This window comes from Falco rusticolus, chromosome 7, assembly GCF_015220075.1.
Source record: "Falco rusticolus isolate bFalRus1 chromosome 7, bFalRus1.pri, whole genome shotgun sequence".
NCBI classification, from domain to species: Eukaryota; Metazoa; Chordata; class Aves; order Falconiformes; family Falconidae; genus Falco; species Falco rusticolus.
Window position 1 is genome coordinate 41,788,426 of NC_051193.1, and position 23,565 is coordinate 41,811,990.

At 41.0% G+C, this 23,565-nt stretch overlaps 1 protein-coding gene across 4 annotated transcripts in view; it reads left to right on the plus strand.

Moving 5' to 3' along the window:
* The first annotated feature begins 275 nt into the window (after positions 1–275).
* The window catches only part of BTBD7 (BTB domain containing 7), a 55,014-nt gene continuing 31,724 nt past the window's right edge, over positions 276–23,565 (plus strand). For 2 of the 4 annotated variants that reach the window (XM_037394321.1, XM_037394324.1), the window contains exons 1-2: positions 276–410; positions 21,066–21,255. In XM_037394321.1, coding sequence (XP_037250218.1) covers positions 21,174–21,255 — 82 coding nt within the window. In that variant the 5' untranslated portion in view covers positions 276–410; positions 21,066–21,173. Of the gene's footprint in view, positions 411–1,100; positions 1,256–8,696; positions 8,839–21,065; positions 21,256–23,565 lie in introns of those variants that run through there. The other 2 variants (XM_037394322.1, XM_037394323.1) reach the window with 2 other exon arrangements.

A 23,565-nucleotide genomic window follows, 5' to 3' on the forward strand; every position in this document is an offset into this window, starting at 1 on the left:
CCCGTGCAGGCTCCCAGAGTAACGCCTTCGGGCCGCTTTGCCGAGGGGCCCCGAGCGTCAGCTCCCCCTTGGCACGGCTGCCATCACGCGTCGCCGTCCCCCTGTCCCCACACCGGGGCTGTGACAGGGACAAGCCTCGACCGGCGGCGAGACCGCTCGCAACCGCGCCCCCAGCGGCCCTCCGCCCCCCCGCCATGCCGGCCGCCCCCCGGCAGCCCGCCCCCGCCCGCCCCTTCCCCCGCGGACCACGTGGCCCGGGCGCCGCAGCGGCGCTGCGCAGGCGCCGTGCCCGCTCCTTCTGCCCGGCCGAGTCTGGGGCTCTGGATCAAAATGGCGGCGGCCGGAGCGGGGCCGGGAGGGAGCGGGTAGTGCTGAGCGGGGAGGATGGCGGCGGCGACCGGCTGCCGGAGGTGAGGTGCCGCGGGGAGCCGCGCGGTGGGTGTGGGCTGGGAGGGGGCCCGGCCTCGGTATCACGGCGGCAGAGGGGAGCGGGTGAGACCGCCGCCGCCCCCGCGGCGGGGCTCCCGGAGCTGGGGCCGGGTGGGCGCCCCGCCGGGCCGGCGGTGTCCCGCGCCGGCTGTGGCCGGGCTCCTCCGGCGCCCGCCTTGGCGCTCCCAGCCCGCAGCTCCGCCGCCGCGGCGGGCAGGGGTGCAGGCTCCCGCCGCCCACCAGGCCTCCCGCCGCGGGGAGCGGCCCTCGGGGGCGGGCGGGCTCGACCCGCGGGGGTCCCTGTTCCGGAGCGCCGGCAGCGGCCTCCCCCGCGCCTGTTGCGGCCGTCTGGTGCAGCCTGACCGGCCGCTGCCCTGCGGAGCGCTCCCCGCCTGCCCGGGGCACCGTGGCCCTCTGGCGCTGGGCGGCAGCGGCCCCGGCGGAGCGCTCCGAGGGGCTGTCGGAGCCGCCTCGGGCAGGAGCGGCCGCCGAGATTGCGCTGCCGCCGCCGTGCGCCCCTTATCCCCGGCTGGTGCGAGAGCGGCCGCGCTGGCTCGCCGGGAGCGGCGGGGCTCCCCCGGTGCGCCCGGCCCGGCCCGTGGCGGCTCGTGCGGGCCTGGCGCTGCCGCCGCCCGGGGACGTGGGGGTTCATCCTCCTCCTCTCCGTATAGGTGTTTCCGTGGTGTTTCTGGAGAAACTTGGGAGAGCTGTGCAGGTGGTGTGCCTGCTTGTGCCTCAGGGATACTCCTGCTGCTGTTGGATAGTGCTTCGCTCTTGGTTCACGCTTCTGCTTGTTCTCCTCTCCCATCCCATCTGAGGCCATTGGGTAAAAGATGACACGCATGTCTAGTGCTAGCATAAAATATGCTAGTAAGATAATAACATACGTGTTGATGCAATGAAGCTTTATTTGTGAGAATTCAGCTTAGGGAATGTGGCAGCGCTCGAGGCTTTGCTCAAAACCAGTGTAATATAATACACAAATCTAAAGCGTTTGGCAGATATACCACTGGGATGCGGTTATCTCTGGTTTTACCACATACTGCATGCTCTGTTTTAATTTAGAAATGGAGAAAATAAAAACAGAAACTCAGAGACAATAGTTTTAGCACTCATAACGTTTTCTTGAGGCACTGAGAAGCTTGATGAGTTAAAGCCTTACTCTTTTGTCTGAAAGATGTTAGGAAAGACAGTCTTCTAAGATTCTCCTTTATTGTTTCAAGCATAGGTCATGGACCGCTTTCATCCTAGTTGGTTATCAGCATGCTTCTTTGTACTGGGAGGTGCAGGAAGGGGAATTCTTTTTTTTAGATCCAGTGAGTTTAGACCCCTCTCTGTTTGAACCTTTTGCTTAAGAAATTCACGAAAATATTTCTTCCGCCTTTTTCCCCTCCTCCCCTTGTCGACTAAGAGTCTGTTGCCAATATTACAAAATTAATTCTATAGAGATTATTTTTGAGGATGTGGAACAAGTGTCTTGGTGATGTACAGGCTCTGTGGACTGGTGTTTAAAAGGCAAGGTCTGAATGCTTCTTTTGTAGGCTATCTGGATGAAGATAATGTATTCAAAAGGTATGGCTTGTGAGGTTTTCTCCCTTCTTGGGGAAAAACTAGGCTTAGTTGACGGACCAAACCGTAATTGAGCTATTTGAGAACTTGCTACTTTGTTGCATCAAATAATGTTATGTAAACATTGCTGTCTGTGCTTGTATGTAAACCTCTTGATGTCTGGCTGGGCAAATGAAGTTTGTATCCTAAGTTACAATGTGAAGATGCCAACTGCTCTGGTTTTTACTCAGATTTAAAGCTGGACTTGCATAGTTGGACTGCATACAGGTAATCTTGGAAATAGAGTCCAGTATTTTGTGTAGAATGTACAGTCGGTGTTTGCTTTTGTTCATGGGAGATGAAAAAACCCTATTGAATCCTTTGTTTTTGGCTCGGCTGCACAAAGCATTGTTTTACTTGCTTTCAGACTTTAGCTGATATATGAATGGGTTTGATATTCTAATCTAATTGTGTACGCTTGAACATACAAGGAGCACAGACACAAGTCATCTTAGATAATTTTCTGTGGCATTATTGTAATTACCGGCTTTTTTAAAAATCCTTGCCTCTTACTAATGTAAGTTAATTTTCTTCATATGTCCAGATTCCCTTGCTGAGTCACAGATACAGTAGTGGTGTAATGCTTATAGCTGGCATTGACTGATCTGCAAAGAGTCATATGTGAAGGAATAAAATTATTTTTATAAGCTCTTCTGGAAGACTTGCATGAACTTGTCATAGTGATTGTTTTGTTGGTTTTTTTTTTTTTCATTTTTCTTCCCCCTCTTGGTTTTCAAGCTTGTCTGAGAAGCTCAAAACTTTGTGTTGTAAAGGGATGTTGCTCATTGTTAAATTGTAGTAAAATGTACTGTCTTTGCAGCCAGCTCTTTGAATTTAATTCAGTGGGGCTGTCAGAGCTTGATTAATAGACTAACAAAATATTGAGTCTTCATTTTGAAAGCGGACTATCAAGTTGCTGCGCACATGATGTCAGGTTTACAGCTGTCACTGATGACAGTTATCCTAGAGGCTTGTAGAGGATGAATTCTAGGCTTGGACAATGCATTCCTCTGTCCTGCTTTGCAGGCTGCATTGGTGTTGTGGTATCTTGTGGTCCTGCATGTGGCCTTGGGAGGGGGCGTGACACTAGCCCTGACCCTCCTGCCACCCTGATGCTAGTTTGGTCTTGATATACCCGGTGACATGCAAGAAAAGGGGAGTGTGTTCCAATGTCATGGTTGCATAGTGATGACCAAGGTTGAAAGGCAGCCAGCCACAACTGAGACAAAAAGTAACATGAATCAAAACATCCTACAGACGTCTCGCATAAACTGCATGTAGTTCACATTAATCAAACAAAAAAAAATCTATAGAGACAGTTATTTCTTCTTAAGAGCAGTGTTCTTAATACCAATGAGAATTTCTTCTGGTAAATCTTACTGTTCTTACGGTAAATCTAGATGCAAAATTGCGAGTTTCAATCTTAATTCTTTTGGGGGGTTTTTTTTGGAACATATTTACATAGTTTTGATTTCTGTTGCCAGATCAGTGCCTTGTACTGTTATTTCACACAAGTGTGAAAAGATGCATAAACTTTATTGTGCATGCAGTGGAGACTGGGAAGCCTAGTTCTTCAGATGTGAGTGTTCGATGAGCTTCCAGTGAGTCATGTAGTTATTGATCTGTTTCATTACCCAGGTTCTTTGAGGCATAAGGCTTGTCAGTGTATCTTTAAATCTTTGAACACAAACTATTACAGACTTTCAGAATGTTCTTTCATATGTTTGCTTACCAGTCTGCCTGAAGTGTAACAAGAAGGGACTGCAGTTGCAAAGTGTGATGCTAGTCTTGCATTTTGTGCCTATCCAGTCTGTCCGGCCTGTCTCCCAAGAAGGATGCAAATTATAATGATGCCTTCTGTATAATGAATGGATTATACATAATAATGTATATTATACAGAAGGTCTGTATAATATACATTATATAATACATAATATACATAATATTCAGGTCCTACATTAGGAGACCTGAAATCCTTGTGTGTTTTATGTAGAAACAGTGAAATTGTGTGTTGGGGAGAGTAGAAATAGGCAAGAGGAAAAATGGATAGGAAGGAGATGAGTATCAATGATGGTGTATGCAACACTTATACCTTGCTGTCTGAAGTTCTTAGAGGTTTAGCATTTTGCTTTCATCTTATTCTCTGACGGTGGTGGTTTTGTTTTCAGTGTTCAAAGAGAGCTGATCGTGTCAGAGGTTCATCTGAAACTAAAGGGGGTCTGAAGTCTCTAATTTCCTTGTCCTTGGGACCATGGCAGATAGCTCTGTTGCTTTACAAGGATGCCTATGAGGTTTTTGATGGATGCTTGGTGGCAAAATTGGTGTAAACACTTAGAGTCTGCAGCTGTTTTTTTCTGCGTCCTGCACTGTCCCTTCAGCTCTGTTGAGAGAATGGTTTACATGGCTTCACTCTGAAGCATTGCAGGAAACTGATCTGTCTGAAAAGTAAATCACTAAAACAGAAAATGACTTCAGATCAGGTCCTTAATCTGGGTCATCACATTGCTATGGAAAATTTATTTGCTGACACAGTATAAAGGCAAGGTCAGGTAGGTAAAGGGGATCTGGGGGTGGGACTGTGTTGCCTGAAGTGTGTTGGACTGAAGTACATACATAACTATATACTTAATTAAATTTAAGTCTGATGTGATTGCTCCATTGGGTGTAAGTGTTATGCAAGATTACACTGAATGTGTAATGGACTGGTGGGCTTGCAGACACGTGTTCAGCCTGTTGGGGATTTTCTGTCATCAGTGGGTTTAAACTATTTATCTAAATGAAAAATAGGAATTACCGTGTTATACCGGAGTGATAAAACATGCAAAAAAATCTTAGCAGCAACCAAAACTGCTGAAGAAACTTCCAGTAAGGTGTGGGGGTGTAACATTTATGGGTAATATCTTCCTAAATCAGTTCCTTAAGTTTCAGAAGTATCTTCTAGAGATCTTGTGTAATTTTTCCGACTTGAAATTCTAACAGTAGCTGTTAGCTGTATATATATGTCTGATCATTTTGTGAATCCTGTTTGATCTTTGTCCTCAAATTTTTTTCTGAATTCAGTGGCCATGCTGTATGGTCTAAATGACACTCAACTTCATTGTATGTTTGGTTCTTCCTGTATTAGAAAGACTGTTGTGGGTTGGTTTTTTTTTTCTGTCCGCCTTTGCTATTCTTACCTATCGTATCGTATCCTGTTCCCAGTCCATTATAGTAAATTGCACAGAGTATAATTTATTTTTTTTAAATTTATCCTAAAGATCCTCTTTCTAGTGCCCCTGTTACTGCCATTCCCTATGATCTTAAAGAGCCTTTTTATTTCCACTGTGTCCTCTTTGATATAGGATTATTTCAGTATGTTAACTTGCAGCTTTTAAGATGAATCTCTTCTGGCATTTTTCATCACTTCAAATCTTGAGTGTTATCTAGTGGGAAGTGCTTTAGAGAGAGATGAAGCTAGTTGATGGTATGCAAGATTCCTCTCTAATTTGGAAACGTTGTCCAAGATCTGTTAAAACTATTTTAGCGTAACTGTCAAGCAGTTTTACACTTCCATTGATGGCAGTGATGGCTAAACACTAAAGTGACTGCTGCGTGGCCTTTTAATTGGGCATGTTATTTTGTGACCCAGTACTTGGAGAAGCAATATGTGATTAGTAGAGCTGTAAAAATGTATCTCTGGGTGCTCACATGCATGTTTTAGGGTTTCGTTTGGGTCAGGGAAGACTGTTCTTTTTTATAGTCCAACATGGGAATAGAGGTTTGGAATACATAGAGCAAGAATACCAAAGTCTTGTGAAGGTATCAGACCTTAGTAAAATTATACTTATTTATATGCAAATTAAAGTATTTTTTTTGACTGACCAAGTAGATCACATTGTATTAGTGAGAAAGTGGAATGCTGCTTTGCTTGTCATCATCTGCTACCCCCAGATCATACTGCAATGAAGTATGTAGAATAACCTACTCCTCACGGAACTGTTTCAATTGCTTTAAAAATAATCAGTAGGAGTGACAGAAGTTCCTTTTCATACTCTTTTTCTCCTGACGGCAATATTGGAAATGCTGCTTGAGAGCTGACTAGAAAGCCTTCTAAAATAACAAATCCAGTCAGGACGCAATGAGACACTATTTTGTGGACTGGTGCTGCCTTACTGTTTCAGCTTTTTAAGTCTTCTGCCTTAGCTTTGTTCTCCTGATGACTCTCAATGTAAGGGTGGGGGGAAGTGGTTCCTTGGCTGTTGGAACTGAGGAACCGGGTTTGCTGTGGGTTTGGTGATCTTGGACTTTGTCTAAGAAGATACAAGTCCTCTTCGAAGCCTTTCTGCTGCTGTGATAATTATAGGGCTCACCCATGTAAATTCTGTAGTGTTGAATACGAGGTTGTGCTGAAGTACTTTGTACAAGTTGGAGGCATTTAGAGATTTTCTCTCGTGTACCCAGACGTCTGTTTCTTAAAATACATAGAAACGTAACCACCTCTGAAGCTGCTTGTGATATTAAACTGAATGACCAGAAAATTTCATCCTGGAGAAGGCAGGAGTGTAGGCATGTACATAGTGGAATTTTTGATTTATCCATGTAAAAAAAATATCACAGACTAATGAAGCATGGGAATACATTAAAGCATGATGTCCTGTATCTTGGCTCATCCTGTAGTGGGCATCATAATATCAGATGGTTGAGAGGTGATGTGAAATACATACAGAATCTCTAGAATGTGGGCAGAGACCATAACGTTAATAGGTTCGTGGAGTTCTTTAAAGTCATTCTAGTAGTGACTGCACCTCATTGAAATACAATCAAATTGCTTATGCTGACATTAGAAGTTGAAGATCCCTTTGTCAGTCTGCAAGGAGGTACTTCTAGGAAGTTTCTGAAATGGGTTGTTTATTGTGCTTCAGGCGCTAGCATGGTAGAAGAATGCTGAGTTGACAGAATGCACTCTCAAGGGGGGAAGTTTGGTATGATTCAGTGTAGTGATGGCCTTGATACTGAACGAGGAAGAAGCCAAGCGGTGTCAGTACCTCCCAGCTCCTGAGAGGCAGCAGTTGTTACTGGTGAGCTGGATGCAGCGCTGTAATTATACATTGTTGCACGGTGTTACAGGACTGTTACAAATGTAAGGGAATGAGGAGTTGCTGGTCAGTGTCACTGTGAGTCTGTCATGTTGTCTCCCTCCCTCACTGCCCCGGTCTACCGAGTATGTCCATCTCCTCCATAGTTTGTTTTCGTGAGTAATTTGGGTATTTAGCTTATCTAAATTTTGGATAGAATGTGTGATTACTGCCTCAGATTCTCGAGTTCCACCTTGACTGACTCTTTTTGAATAGCCAAAGATAATATTTAAAAGAATAATTTTCTGCTTTTTTTTCCCTTTAAATAAAAAGATACATTATTTGGATCAGAAAATACCTCCTGCTTCTTACATGGTCATCAAAATCTGTGTAGGGTTTAGTCCTTTATTAAGCATGCTGGAAATATGCATTTGAACTTGAAATGCCTAAATATCCTCCTAGCATAGTTAAGGTTGTCATACAGTATAAGAATATCCCCTCTCTGATAGTACTCTATAGTTCTAGACACAAACTTGAAGACTTGGTAACCCCTGGTAAAGTGACTCTTGTATGTGTATTTCTGCACTAAATCAAAGCTGCTTATCTGTAACTGCATTTAATGAAGATCTTTGCTGTGCTACAGCCATTTTCTATTTGAGTTGGGTTTTAGGCTTAAATTACATTGTTCCAAAGTACAGCCCTAAAGCAAACTTTCCAAAAGATCTGTCCATACTACTCAGGGCTTTTCCATTTTAAGGAAAATCAAATTGGTTTTGTCTTGCTTTAAGATTCTCTGCTGAGAAAAATTTGGCAGTTTGGGTTAACAGGCTTGTGCTGATCTAGATATTTCTTTACCACCATCTTGGGGATCTACTTCCCTTTCTCCTTCTTCCCTTCTCCCCTCATTCTGTTTTTAACTACCAACTTATTTTTCTATAGTATTAAACTGGAAAATTTCACATTTTGTGTTTACCTGCATCAAGGTTGAATTGTATTAAGCCCTAGCAGTCCTCAACAGTAACTAGAGTGCTTATTTAAACATCTTGTGAATCTGAGTTTCATCCTTGTTTTAAATTTGGAAGGAAAAGGAACTTGCCTTTTCCCTTTTTCCACACATATAAGATTAGTTTCCTTTAAGTTAAAATTAACCTTTTTTCTGAAAAAAGATCTAGCTAAAAACTCTTCCTGTTCATTGGGTATGAATGTGCAAGTAGAGGAAGAAGAGTTTAGTGGGAATGATAATCTGCTAGACAGGGAAGTAAGATTGCTTTTTTTGGTGGCAATATTGAATTTTTCCCATATATTGATGAACTTTTCAAATAACAGAAGAATCAAAGGTGGTTTGGTAAGTATAGCTCACACTGGCAAAGACTTTCTGCGTTTTGCCCTTGCTTTGATTGTGAAAGAGTATTAAGGACAGTTGCAGATAAGAGAAAGATGAACAAAATTTGTTATAAAATGAGATTAAGAGCAATGGGTTGCTTTAATGGAGTATCTTCTCTAATTAGTATAGTCCAGCAGACTTTTGCTTTCCTTCTAAATTTTTTTTTTATTCCTTTGAAAAATCTATTTTTTTCAGATGTTCTGGGACAGCTGAAAAGCTTCAAGTCTTGTGGAGGGAGAAGGAAGAGTTAAGATGTACGATCAGTCTGCTCAAAGTGCAGATTTGCTTTAGCAAGTAGGTGAACAGAAAACCACCCCACAGTCTCTCATAACTATGCAATCTTAAAAAGTCTGCATACATGAGGTATGTGTAGATACTGCTGAATTAAATTTGTAAATGATTGATGCTTCTGTTTTGAGGAGCAATATGTTATGTCAACTTGTGTGATGCTCCCTTGGCTGTTATGTAAAACTTGCATGTTCGTGTTACAGGACAAAAAATAAATGCTTTAGAAATAAATGCAGAGAGGGCTTGTTACAGGAAATTTGGAAGACATAACTTCCTTTTGCCAAGGGGAAAATGTAAACAAAGCTCCAACTTAATTGTAGACTAACTACTAGACTAGGTTTCTGACGAAGCCTTTCCTTCCTTCCTTTATGGCTTTTATCATTGAGAAAGTGTATTTTCTGTTTCATTTGAAATGGTTTTCTGTATTTGTGGGGAGGACAGGCCTCAAAGTTAGTGAGCATTTAGTTCTTGCTGCACTTGCATGGAATCTAAATGTAAGAATTACTGAAGGTAACTACTGAGGCTAAAGTTATTGGTGAAACTTTTGAGGGTTCTGATAGTTCATGGGAATATCTGAAGTTTGCTTGTGAGGGGAAGGATTGCAATATTAGTATAGTCTGTTACTGTACATGCTCTCAAGTACTAAAATATCCATATTCAAAATGGCTGAAGCCTTTGAAGTGTATGGCATAGAGACATTTATTGGCATTAGATGTTATGGTGTATTACTTGTTGAAGTCAGCGTGGCTCTTAAAATTTTCGGCTGTAGCTAATGAATTTAAGTTGACCATAGAGGAGCCCAACCAAAGGAGAAATCTTTTATATGCACAAGCTTTTAAATAACTGTGAAAATCTTACTATATACAAAGATAACTGATTTATAAAAACAGGTGTAAGATCACCATGTTAGTTGTGGTTTTGTATGTTTAAAAGCATCTGAATAAAAGGAAAACAGCCTGCAGGATTTACCAGGAATGTCAGACTTGCTCAGGGTGGCAGCAGTCCATAACCAGTTTACAAGCTCTCGAATGAGTCAATTGTTGTATAAAACCCATGCACGATGAATTTTCCAGTTTGTATTGCTGCCTGCTTCAGTGAGCAGAGTAGACCTGGGAGTGACTGTGGATGCTAGGAGACAAGAGGAAAAGGTAGTGTCAGCAGGGAAACCTGAGCCTCGGAAAGAGCGGCTGCAAAGCGGGGCTTTGCCTGTGTGCCTGGGGCCAGCCTCGAGTGACTTGTTGAGGCTGAGCCCAGGCTCAGAGAGAATAAAAAGGATGACTATAAGAATATAGTTTTGTTGAATTGTGAGGCAATTTAATAGCAACAGTGTGCTCTCTTCACGTTGACAGCTGTGGGTTCTTGTTCCAGACTGTCAGACCGACCTGCAAGAATTCACTTTTTCTTGTCTGTTACCTCCTCCAGCAGTGGGGTGATGGATCAGCTATCTGAAGTGACTTGTTCTGTGATCGTAAAACCTTTGTATGTAGTGTGAGGGGAAGCAGGAAAGCCCCGTGGCTGGAGCAGCAGCGTGAGAGGACCTTCTGTTAGTCTGACTTCAGTGGTAGTGTCAGATCACCCTGATGTACCTGTGAAAAGCTGACAGGCAGGGAGACCTGTATACACAGTTTGCTTCTCATCAGTGGAAGAATTTGCTGGATTGAGGGGAATATATTAAAATGCACGTAGGCTTGCCTTTTTATTTTTTCCCTGTATGACTAATACCTAGATGCATATATTCTGTCACTGCAAATTTGAAATCTTCCATGCCTTCAGATAAGCAACAATCCCCATGGACCTCTTTAGTAGTAATATTTAATGACTATTTAAATAGTAACTTAGTGGCTGCTATCTGAAGGGTGGTTAACCAAGGCCTAATTGAAAGGAGGAACAAACTACACAAATGCAGAACGAAAAGTACAGGCCAAAGAAGACAGCACTTGAGCTAGTGAGCACTCCTGTGGTGAATCCTAGCAGTAGTTGGTGCTCTCTCAATAGCCTGTTTCTGCCAGGAGTGCCCTTGCTTTGCAGACAGTTTGAAGATGATCTTTTTCCTGCGGGTAATTTTTAAGAGCTATGTAAGAGAAACAGCATATTGCAAGAGTAGTCTCATATAGCTACCTGCTTACATTAAGATGTTTATGTTGAAAATGGCAGTTGACTGTGTGAAGATAGAGGTGGTGCTGTACTTGAGGGCAGTGGCTGTTGCAGCCACCCCAGAGGATCCGCTGAAAACAAATATGGTCCAGTCAGGTCCCTGGTAGGACTTACATGGCTTCCCAAATGTCTGCTAGAATGAAAGGGGACAGCTTTGCTGTAGAAATGAATGCATGGGACTAGGAATGTTGGGGGATTTTTATTTTTTGAAGGCTGTGCCAACTGAGTATTAGTCAAACTGCATGTTGTGTTTGACTGTGGGGAGCAAGCAGCCTTTTATTCCTAGTCTTCCCTCTCCTAGTGACGTTCCATGGGTCATTTGGTAAACTGGTGCAGGGAGCTAATTATGCTGGAGAGAAAAATTCTGCAGAAAATAATACCTTGGTTTGGTTGCTGGCATGGTGGAGGAGCTTTGAGAAGATGGTGATAGTAGTTGAGGTGAGCACTGCTGCTGAAGAAATGTGCGTGGAACCACAGTGTTGGTGAACCAACTGGTTTTTGCATACACAAAATAATGCATTTTGAATCCAGATTGGAATTGTGTTTTTGTTGGATCCAAGACTTGTTGTGGCTTGTGACTATTATTTTAGAAACTCTGTTTAAACTGTAGCTGAAACGTGTCAGTTTTATGGCTGTGACTTAATGCTTTCTTGAAGGAGGAAAATAAATGTTTCTCTAATAAAATTCCTCATGGGTCTTATGAAATGGTTGGACTAGATTATCTTTTGAGTTCTTTACCATACCTTTCCATGTTCCACCTTCCAGATTTTATGTTATAAATAGATGAATCCAGTAGTCTTAGTTTATAAGAGATCATGCTAGCAACTGATACTTTAAACTTTTGTTATATCGAAGAGAAAAGGCTGTGTGAGTTAAATCTGCGGTTGTGTGATGGTGTAAGCATCCATGGAAAGGATGCTGTACAGAACAAAAAGAACGGTGGTATATTAAGGAGGGGGATGTAAAGAAAATAGTTTTGAATATATGGCAATATTGGTAACAGCTTCTTTTAACAACAAGCAGAGTTTTTCAGTGGAAATAGATGAGATGCATATTATTTTGTCACCAAGCATCTCAGAAGCTCATGCAGAAGGGAAGAGGATTATGCAGAAATACTGTATTAATGAGGAATTATGTCGGTAATGGTTCCAAGCAACAGAAATACCTCAGGATGATGATGTTACTGATACAGTGGCTATCTGGCAGGATGAGTTGACTGTAGCCAAAATAAGATGATGGAGGTAATCAGTAAACTGATTTATGAACAAAATTCACCCATATAGGAAGGTCAATAAGTACATGGATCTAAGATTTTTAGTCTGCTTTGACATGGGGTTGCTGGAGCTATTGTTGGGAAAACCCCAAGCAGTGTCATCACTAGAGACTACTACTGTTCCTCTTAAGGCTGTGGATCAAAGGGAGGCTCTTTTGAAGATAAATTGAAAATAGCAAGTTCTAAGAGAGGATGTGTGCTGCTTACTTAGTGTAGGTACCGTGAATAGTGTCTAGGATTGTCTTATTAGTAACTTTAATATATTCTCAGAGGAAACATGTTCTGAGAAATGCAGTGAATTTGGAAATGCTGCTGTGTACGGGAAGCTCCCAGATCCTTGTTCAGAGTAAATGGCTTTCTGTGAAATAATTGAGCTTGGAGAAAAGGGAAAATGTCTCTAGTACAAGGAGACTGTGGGGTATATCCCGCTGGGGTGGTACTTGATGTGAGAAAGCAGCAGGTCTGAAATCCAGAGACAGATCTTCCATGTGGTTGGGATTTGAGCCAAGATTTCCCTGTCTTAGTAGACTTGCTAATTGAAAACAGCATCTTGTGTTGTGGTTGGGTCACAGCTCTAGCAAGAGGAGGAATTCCCTTTCTCAATGAAACGGTGATCTTTGGGGGAGACTCTCAAAGAAAATAGAATAAAATCATGTGAATTGTGAAAACTGCAGAGAGGAAAGACTCCCTGCCCTGCTCCACAAAAAGCAACGGTCCTGCTGACGGTTAAGGGGTACTTGAATAGGAAGCCCATGAAATATGCTGTATAAAGGTGGGACAGCTTCATGTGGAGGATTCTTGCTTTTTGCTCCACTCTTGCCTTTTCCATGGGGGAAGAAGGGAGCAGATGACTGAGGATACTGGTGCAATAAAGGACAGGCAGTATCTGGAGACAGTGTCATGGTTTAACACTGGCCAGCAACCAAGCATCACGCAGCCGCTTGCTCACTCCCCCTCACCCAGGGGGAGGGGGATCAGAAAGGAATGTAAAACTCAGAGGTTGCGATAAGAACACTTTAATAGGTAAAAGCAAAAGCCGTGCACACAAGCAAAGCAAAACAAGGAATTCATTCACCACTTCCCATGGGCATGTTTGGCCATCCCCAGGACAGCAGGGCTCCATCACGTGTAGCAGTTACTCAGGAAGACAAACGCCATAATGCCAAATGTCCCCCCCTTCCTCCTTCTTCTTCCCTCAATTTATATACTCAGCATGACATCATATAGTACGGAATACCTCTTTAGCTAGTTCAGGTCAGCTGTCCTGGCTGTGTCCTCTCCCAATTTCCCGTGCCCCTCCAGCCCTCTGGCTGGCAGGGCCCAAGGAACCAAAAAGTCCTTGATTTAGTATAAACATCACCCAGCAACAACTGAAAACATCAGTGTGCTGTCAACATTGTTCTCACATCAGAGCCAAAACACAGCACTGTACTAACTACTAAGAAGAAAATTAACTCCATCCTAGCTGAAACCAGGACAGACAGAAAGAGAAGGGCAGTGGTCTTACCAGGCTGGTGTTCAATCTGAGTATCTGAAGCTAAACTTAGGTGAAATTTGACTGGGTGAAGTGGCTGCAGACTACTTTAAAAAGCAGTGTAAGCCTTTTTTGGAGATGACTTTTCATGTAATTTGGAGATTCCTATTTTTGTCTTAACCAACTGATATATTCACATATACCAAAGAGGATTTGCCTTTCTTAAAAAACAAAAGCATGTTTTTGTTTGCTCAGAAGAGGCCTTTCTGAAAATACTTTAGACTTCTCAATGTATTACAGTATGTCAGAATATCTTGCAATTATTCTAGATTGGCTAAAATGAATTATCCTCACTTTCCCTTTAAATGGATATGTTCATCTGTAATTACTTGATAGGACTTCTGATTTTCTTACGAAGTAGATTTAATGATGTTTTGTGTCTAAGTCAGGTAATGTTCCTTTCAAGTGAACTTCTAAAAAATGGAAAGTCATTGAAGTATATGTTGTCATTTCACTTCAAGAGAGTCCTAGAGGGCAATAAATGAGTTCTTGTTGACTTTGCTAAAATGTGTTTTGAATTCAACTTACAGGAACATTAGCTAAGTCTTTCATGTTAGTATCATCAACCAGAATAGATTTTTGGTTAATTATTGGTGCTTGCAACCAGCTGGAAGGATCAGTGATGTACAGAGATCAAGATTAATTTGCCAGTATGTGAAAACATCTAGGTTGCTTGGGAGAAACTTCCTATTATCTATAAGATTGTACTGCTGTAACTCAGTCTGCATGTGCTTTGTGTGTGTGGTTTTTTAGGTGCTGGAACTTTTTTTATTTAAGAAAATACAAATATGTTGATGTTCCACGCCCCTGCAGTGCTGTTAGTGATTTGACCTGTCACTCCCTGCTGATGACATTACTTAATTTCTTCTAGGGTGTGACACATTCACATCATACTCTGAATTGCTTTGTTGATAATCAAAAGTCTTTCTGAAGTGTACATATCTTTAAGACTCCACACCTTTATACTCTATTTGAGTATAGCTCTTCTACCTTTCATTCTGATTCCTCAGAGGATGTGTTAAAAATTGGTGCAGCTTAATTTCTTGTTTTTCTGTTCCTAAAATTCAGTGCTATGATTCTCAAGAAATCTAGAAATAAAAAGCCAGGACTACTGTGGGGTTTCTGCCACCTCCATTTTAAAAGAACTTCTTAATGGAGAAGTGTACTACTTCATGAGAAAGAAAGTGCTTTAAAATTTGTGCTTAACTTTCAAGAAAGGGTTCTTTGTGATAGCTGGAACACATTATTCTCAGTAAAGCACTAAGCAACGCAGTCGCTTTCGTAATCTAGTTATGTCTGCTTTTTCTTGCCCTCTTGTGCCTGTAACTGCTGATGTGGCTTAAGTTCTGGTATTTTGCTTATTGGATTTTCTTTCTTTCCAATGCAGTAAATCATGAAATAACACAGATTCATTAACCCAAATCAGGAAGAACATTATCTGTTCCTCATGTTTGTACAGTACTAATCCAAACCAGAACGCTTCAGCTGTGTCAGCTACATCTTACTGTTGTATTATCCAGATAATTTTGAGTAATGATGAAGTTTGATTGCTTGACTGGATTTTTAAAGAAAGTGTCAAAATAGGCTTTGTGTGGATTTGCATGTGGCAGGCTATAGAGTCAGCTGGTCATTCAAAATTTCAGTTGTTTTACATAGTTAACCAATTACACAGCGCTGCCCCATATGTATTAGTTTCTTTAGTGTGTATGCTTATACAGCAAACTCTGTGAGTATGCCAGTGCTTCTCTCGAGTGTCCCATCCATGGAATAAGAGGAGGGTCAGGATGAGTAGTATTCAGTTCCTGTCTGCTTCACTTCCTTGGAGAACCATCCCCTGAGTACGACAGTAAGAAAATGAGTTAGATAGTAAACGCACATCTGAACAAACATTTGGAACTCCAGCCACAAACAGCTTTCCCTTTCTTTAAAGTGCTTGTCCCTTTGGGTGTTGCTGGCTGGTAATTCCAGTAGTGATACTGTGGAACAACCAGCATGGCCAGGGCTGGCTTTGGAGACTTCCCAGTGGATGGGAGCTGTAGAACCATTCTGCTGAACATGGTATTGTTCCTGAATTCCTTTGTGATGGCTCAGGGCTCTGCGTTGGTCTCCAGACCACTGCTCTGCCACAGGAAGGTTTGGGTTGTTAAGGCAAGCTGGTGGGATGTACCCTAGGGACAATGGCAGGGGTCCATTCTCATGAGTTCTTTCTTTTAGTTACCAGTTTACCTCATCCCTATGAAAATAAGCTTGTCCTTGCTAAAATTTAGTTGAAGAATTCCTTACTAGGTTTATCACTTTCAAATATCAATTTATTTTTTTAAATTCCTTCCTCCGCCCAATATACCAATTTACTGCTGTATGTTGTCGTTTCATCTTGCATTACAGTTCCACTTCCTTGTTACTTGAAAGAAACCGTTGGGGCAGAATAGCATAGCATTTTTGGTCTAGATAAAAATCTAAGCAAATTTGACTAAGGTATGCTTGTGATACTTGTGTTGTCATTTACTCAGAGTAAATGTAAAATATGTTAGGTAAAATGTAAAACCTGAAAAATCATGTTGGTACAAGTATGTGCACGGACTTGATACAATTTCCCACTCTGGTCTTAGGATTACGCTATTTCATAATCCTATGGCAACAACTCCAGAAGAAATGGAATAAATGCTTAAAATTTTAGAGGGGAAAAAGTCCAATGCTTTTGGTTGTAAAATGTGTTATAATGCTCCCCACCTTGCCCTTTATATTAACTGGATCCCAGTGGACTACAGAAACCTTTGTATTGAGTGATGACTATAAACAAAGTGTCACTGTTATCCAAAGTCCATCCTGTACACAGACTTTTTGTTAAATCAAAATTCCCAATCCAGGAATTCCTGGCTGTTAGCCCAGACACTTCAGATGCAAATCATCTTAGGTTCTTAGGGTTTTAGGTTCAGTGTGACAAGTATTGAGAAGATTGAGAAACTTATTTCAGGTACTGAAACTTTTAACTGGATTTGGTTTTAATTTTAATTTTATTCTGCTCTGAATATCAGTGTAACCTGTAAGTACTTCTCTGCTTTTTGTAGCAATTGGGGTGGCAATTTTGGCTTCTAAAGCTTCCTGGTTTCATTTAACATACTTCATATAGTATTTCTGCAGTGCAGGCTTTTTTGAAACAAGCTTTGGCATAGTTTAACTTTTCTTGCCCTGCGTACATAGTGCACATCTGTGTGTGTCACTGCTCTCAACAAGAGATCCTGTTTCAGTAGGTCAGCAGGTGTTGAATTTAGTTTTCTTTTGATAATGCTTATAAACTCTTAACAGAAAGGCAAGAAGTTCACCTGATGGTAGTTATTAAACAAAAAAAAATCCATAACTGTTTTGAGGCTAAAATTAAATTAAAAAAATTCTTCAACTACATCAAAATACAGAGGCTTTTGGTATGCTGATAACTTCTGCAAGGAGAGACAAAATCTTTCTTTTCTTTTGCAGTTGAAGATCTAATTGTGAATTGGAGGTGTTTCTTCATTTTTGTGTTCATCTCCTACAGCTGTCTTTCACCATGTGAAACAACATTCTTGATTTGGCATTTTTTTGTGGTAACTAAGATGTATTTATGTTTGTGCTACAATCAGCAGGTTATGTGTAAGACTGACTTCTGTGCAGGTAGGCTAGGTTTAGTGTAGAAGCCGAAGTGGACACTAGCGAACCAAACCAACCAACCAACCACAACAACAACAACAAAAAGAGGAGGGGGAAAAAAAAAAAAAAAAAGAAAAAACCCACCTGAATGCATGAGTGGCTCAAGTACATCTTACTGTCAAAATATGCAGTCCTGGCTCTGGCAGCTTGTTTCCAAGTCTGTCTTACTCCACCTGTGCTGGTGTGAGTGTTCTGTGATGGCCTAACAAACCAGTTGGGTAACTGGTACTGTTTAAACTTGTCTAGGTTGGTTTTAGCATGGGGCAGTTCATATGGGTCATGGAATATTTGAGCCGGAACAGACAAGGTAAGGAAAGGGGATGTACGAATGAAGAGCGGAAGGCAGGGCTTCCTCAAGGACAGAGTTCATAGCTGCTGCCAGCTTAAATTGTTTGGGAAATACAACATGGGTTATACAATGTTATCTTGTAAAATTTAGTGATGTAATAAAAAATAGAAAGATCATACTTTCAGTTGGTACATGAGGTTAAGGGCAGTAGTGGGAGTAAAGCCATATATTTGAGCCATTGGGCACAATGCATTTTGTTATGAACTACGAGGTGTTTGAAATTCAAGATGCGAAATGCTCTGCAGAGGTCAGCCAGTATACACATGACCAAGCAGTGCACAGTTAAATTTGAAAGGACGCACAGAAGTTTTGGCACCTGTAAGTGGCTGACCACAGTGCCTACTCTGCAACGAACTCCTTCACTGAAACCTGGCATGTTTGGTTTTACTTAAATTCATGTTACAGAAGTTTATATGTATACAGCTTTGATATGAAACTGTTTTTACACTGTCCTGTATTACTTAAATTACATATTTTAAATTTACTGAGTGAATTGATTCTGCACAATACTCACTTGGGTTTAATTTATAACAGTGTTCTTGTGGGAAGTGTCTGAATAAAATTACTTTATGTATTGGATATTTTAGGAGCTTTTTGTTGTGTTTACATTTTTCAATTAATTTAAATCCTGTTGTTCTGCAAATTCAAGCACTGAATGCTAATCTTACTGAACAGTTGTGTCTATTCCTTGATCACATTCCTTCCATCTTCTGGGGTACGCTTGTTGCCAAGTGGAAGGTATTAACCTCAAACCTGGGACTTGATTATGTATATTTTGTGCTTGCTAGCAAAAAAAAACCCCCAAAAACAGAACACCAAAAAACAACCAAAAAACCGACCGCACTTTTTTTTCTTCCGTCTTATATTTGGCTCCTGGGCTTTTTCCCATGTCAGGAAGAACTGAAAAGCATTAGTAGACATCTAATAGACAAGTTATCACACCACAGCTGAATGCAGAAGAGGAAAGTGGCATTATTCCAGGACTCTTGTCCAAATGAACCAAGTCCAATTTTAGCTGATAAAAGGAAGTTGTTGGGATATGTACTCAGGATGCTGGCATTTATTTGTGAAAGAATTGGCATTCAAACTTGAAAGGTTACTTTTACCTCCACAAAGCTTGTACTGAATGTAACAAATTCCATCTGGAAACAGGCACCACATTTAAGCAACATATTCTGTGTGGATACACAAATCACTTGAGTGTCCCTGTTTTAATGATATAATTTTCTAAGTGTTTTTCTTAAATCAGTGGGGCTTTCCACGTATGGCGAAGAGGTCAACATCCATATGGATTTTGTTACTTTAGAATAGCTAGCTTATTTCTGCACAAGGAAGAAAATGAGTACATGCATTGGCTACAACTGAAGTCATCCAACAGCTGGCATTTGCTAAGAAGATTTACTGGTGTTTGTTGGTGTGATGTTGCACATTTTGCCCATGTTCTGGTTTCTAACTTCATCCTGAGCAGGCTTGCTATTCATGTAGGAAGGTATTTTATTTTCCTGTTTCCTGATGAGTAGCAAGCTGAATCGGCATAGAGTTTAAGAGCAGCATCGGGTTGTAGGCAAGTGAGGAGACTTTGCCACCTAGCTAGGGAGGGCACGCGTGGGAGTTCCTCCTTCCTGCATTTGCAAGCCTGTAGATTGGCTCAAGTTGGCCTGCATAATATGAGGAAAGCTGATGTGTTGTTATAGTTATGTGTCTTACCTTAGCAGAATTCAGGTAGTGATCAGCAGGCTGCAGCTGCGTGAGGCAGACAGGGACTATGAGCTCTCTAGAGCAGCAGTTCTGCCTGTACATCATGTCTAGTGTGAAGCAGTGTGGTTCCTTTTGGAAAAAAAACATCTGATGTCAGAGACCACAAATGCCAAAAGGTCTGATTTTAGGAACCTTGTTCTAAGGCATCAGATGTCTGGCAATGATACACTCTCTTGTGCTTCCACAGTCCTGTGCCTGTGCCTCACCTTTTTGCATACCCATTGTCTATAAAGCCAGGTTTCCAAACCCTTGTCTACTTGTCATCCTCATGTAGCCGGCCCTCAAATACTGGGGCCCTTGTGTTGTCCCCCCTGTCTGTCCCCCGCCATGCTTACAGCAGTTTGCAGCCTTTTCCTTCCCAGCCTGTCTCTCGCTATCTGCTCCCCAGGATCTGCTTTCCATGCTGCCTTTGTATTAAGAGGCCAGGTGTGCCTCTCCCCTGTGAATCATACCTCACCTCCCAGTGTCACAGTAACTCACTCTTCTGAACTCCTCATGCCAGAAATAAGCTGATTATTAAAGCAGAGAGACTGGAACAGTACTACAGCGTTCTTGAAACATGAGCTCTTGCATGGCACCTGCAATTCGACATGCTATAGGTGTATTGAGAAGATCAAGTTGGGAGCATATAGCAAATATAGGTACTGCTGTGACAACATGGTAGAATTTAGCTACATATCTACGTACACCTATTTAGCTACATACAGTTTAGTTCGCAATATTGAATGGAGTCCAAAAAAATTCTTGGTATAGGCTTTAGCTTTGTGTCACTTTTTCTTACCTGTGCGTTGGTGTTTTGGATGGAGGCACATGTGTTCAACTGGACAGTAGGCAGTTCTACATTGTGGTAACTTTCATTTTGCAGTATTAATATTTGAACGCTGCTAATATAGCAATAAATTAATATTCCTGTTGTATGTTTAGCAATTAATCCTTGTTCAAATTTCCTCAGAATTGACTTAGAATGTTTTCAAATGCCTAATAAAACAATAGATGAATGCTTAAAAGCTTTATTTTTGTTATAAACCTACTTCTAGCTACTAACCTGAACTTGAAAAGTAGGACTGAATGAGAACTGTGTAAATGGTGTGAAATCAAAATGGAGCTGAAAACAGTGATGAGTTATAACCTCCAATGGGATTGGTTTATTCTGTTTTCTCAGACAGTATAATTCAATGTGGGATTTTTATAACAATATGTAAACATATCAGCATATATGAAAAGTCTGTCTTGGTATAGTTAAAGGAGCATATCTAGTCTAGACCAACTCCTTGAAGGTTTCTTAGATAAAAGTTTGATAGCCATCCTGCTCGCTGTTGCAGTTTATCATACTGATTTGTGAATGGTTTTGAAAATTACACATTATTTTAGAAAATGAAAATATATTTTGGTATTGCTTTACTATTTCAAATAAAAAGCTATCTTGGAAATGTTTGTGGTTTTAATTTATGAAAATACTGTGTGCTGGAGGCTGAGTTTATTTTAACTAAATCACATAATACCTACTGGGGAAAAAAATGAAGTAATTTATTGGTGTTTTTGTTCTTCAGAAATGGAGGAACAGGATGCTGGACCTGGGATTGAAGATTATATTATAAAGGATTATGGGATTATACATTGAAGAGCCAGCAGGCGGAATGCCTGAGTGACTGAAGAAAATGGGTGCTAATGCATCTAACTACCCTCACTCCTGTTCCCCAAGGGTAGGGGGAAATTCACAGACACAACAGACATTCATAGGTAACTCTTCTCAGTTATCTTGTCACTTTCATGAATGGCTTGGATTGTGTATGCAACGGATTTGATTTTCTTGTCCTAATGTTATGCAGAGCTTTTATTTTCTAGGTCACCAGTTTGAATACATTCAAGCTCAATCGTGCATGAGTTTCATTACTGTCCAGCTCCTCTTTGGCCTGCGTATGCAATGAGTTGATCTACCATTTGCTAGTAAGCCGGTGCCAGGTTATTTGAATGAAGTGGACTTTTTATGAAAATTAAACCATGCATGCTAGTTTTCCCGGTTCATGAGCACTTGCTCTCTGTTAATACTATCTACCATTTTCTACTCTTCTTCCTCAGATTTTCTGTGAAACTGTGTTCAAGCATATAAAACTCTTGATCATCAGTATTCATTGTAGTATTGGCATCATCTAATCAGCATCAATCATTTCCTTATTGCTAGAAGGGATATCTCTGCTAATAAGCCTGTCAAAGTACCACGCAGTCCTGAAGACAGCTTTTTCTCCTGTCCTTCTCCTGTTCCTGTAAATGGGGAATGGGTTACTTACTGTCCTAACAGTATTATTTACAAGCAAGGACCTTACTTAACTGGAGACATGAGTTGAAGTGCCCTTAAGAAAGTATTTCTTATGCCAGTCATAACTGGGTGTTACCTTTTATGTGCTTTTCAGCCTAGTGCAAAAATACCTCGGTGTGGATCTAAGAACTATTACTTATAGTGTGAGAGTGATGTGATGAGTCTAAAAGAAAGCAGGTTTTTGCTTAGAAAACCCCCAGCCCTGACAGCCTGAAGAATGATCTTAGCAGTAAATAACATAAATACTTCATAAACAAATTGACTTGCTTTATAATTTTTTATCGCAGCTTTTCTGAGACTCCTCGCTTTTGGAGATCTGAGTAGAGGGCAGCCCACAAACTGTTACATGTAAAGACCTGGGCTCTGGGCTAAAAATTCTGTGTGCACTGTCATAGCATGTCAAGGAAGAACTTTTAGGACTAACATCTTCGATATCCATGCTGTAAAGTCCTGCTTAAGGCTTTATATATTTTTAGTATATCATAACGAACAGTAGTATTTTTTTTGCCCCAGTTTATACATATACTTTCTGAAAATTACAACTAAAAAGTTTTTTATTACATGTCTTGGTGGTGGTTTTTATATGGTGCTCTACAGAGTAAAGAGAAACCCTTACAGATGTGAATATAGGCAGATCTGCATGCTGAAACACCTGAGCAGATTTGAAGAGGCAAGAGCTCCAAAGGCTTCATTAAATGTCCCAGAAACTTTCTACTTAGTACATGGGAGGTTTTATTGATGCTTTTCATTATGAAATTCAAAATAGAAACCCATTATGCAGTATGATAAATTTACTGTTCCCTATTACCCATTCAAAATTGTGGCTCAGACTTTTGAGGAAGCCCTAAAAGCATGTGGCTGTCTCATCTTAGGCAAGGGAAATGAGTGTTCTGGTCAAAATGCTTGCTGAAATCTTGCAGTGCTATGATGACTCTCACCTGAGTGCGCTAGTAGAGGAAGTGTGCTATCTACGTCACAGACTTACATCTCTTCTTCCCACTTTGTGGAGTTTTGACTCTTTCTCATCTTGATTCTTCTTTGGATGATTGGTGTATGTAACAGTCGCAGTAGAAAACAGATGTATCCTAAAACTGATAGCTGAGGGTTTCATCATTTGTTAGAATAATGATGTTTTAGTATTAAGTCGATGTTTACAGGTTTTTTGTTTGTTTTTAATGTAGAAGGCATTAGATCTATTCTGCTGTCCCAAAGTAGAACTGGAAATAAAGGGACTGGAGTTACAATAGCTGCATAATATGTCTTAGTTGCCTTATTATTCCTGGAAACTGGATTCAGGACTATGGGTTTGTTTTAGACACACTGCTTTACCGTTAAAGTGCTGTGCCGTGTTACATAGTAAATGTAGGATGAGTATTAAAAGCTGAGACTGATCTGGCAAAGCACAGTAGCTTCATAGGATGAGCTCCCATTGTTAATTGACACTAATGCTGAATTTGCTTACATTTTATGAAGAGTGGATAAATTAGTGGAAATAACACAGTGCTCTTACTACAAAAAATGCTTTTGTTTTAGCAAAGGCTTAACTAGTCATCTCCTTGCTGTTTTGTCTGCAGTGTTCAGGAGGAAGATTTCCCAACAGTTTCTAGGGTGGTACATCTGTTAAAGATGTTTATTTTAAATAGAACTCTATAATTAGACTTCAGAATGTGTAGACATGCAGAGGAGACTAGACATCCCATTATTCATTGTCAAGTGCCCAAGTAGTTTCTCTC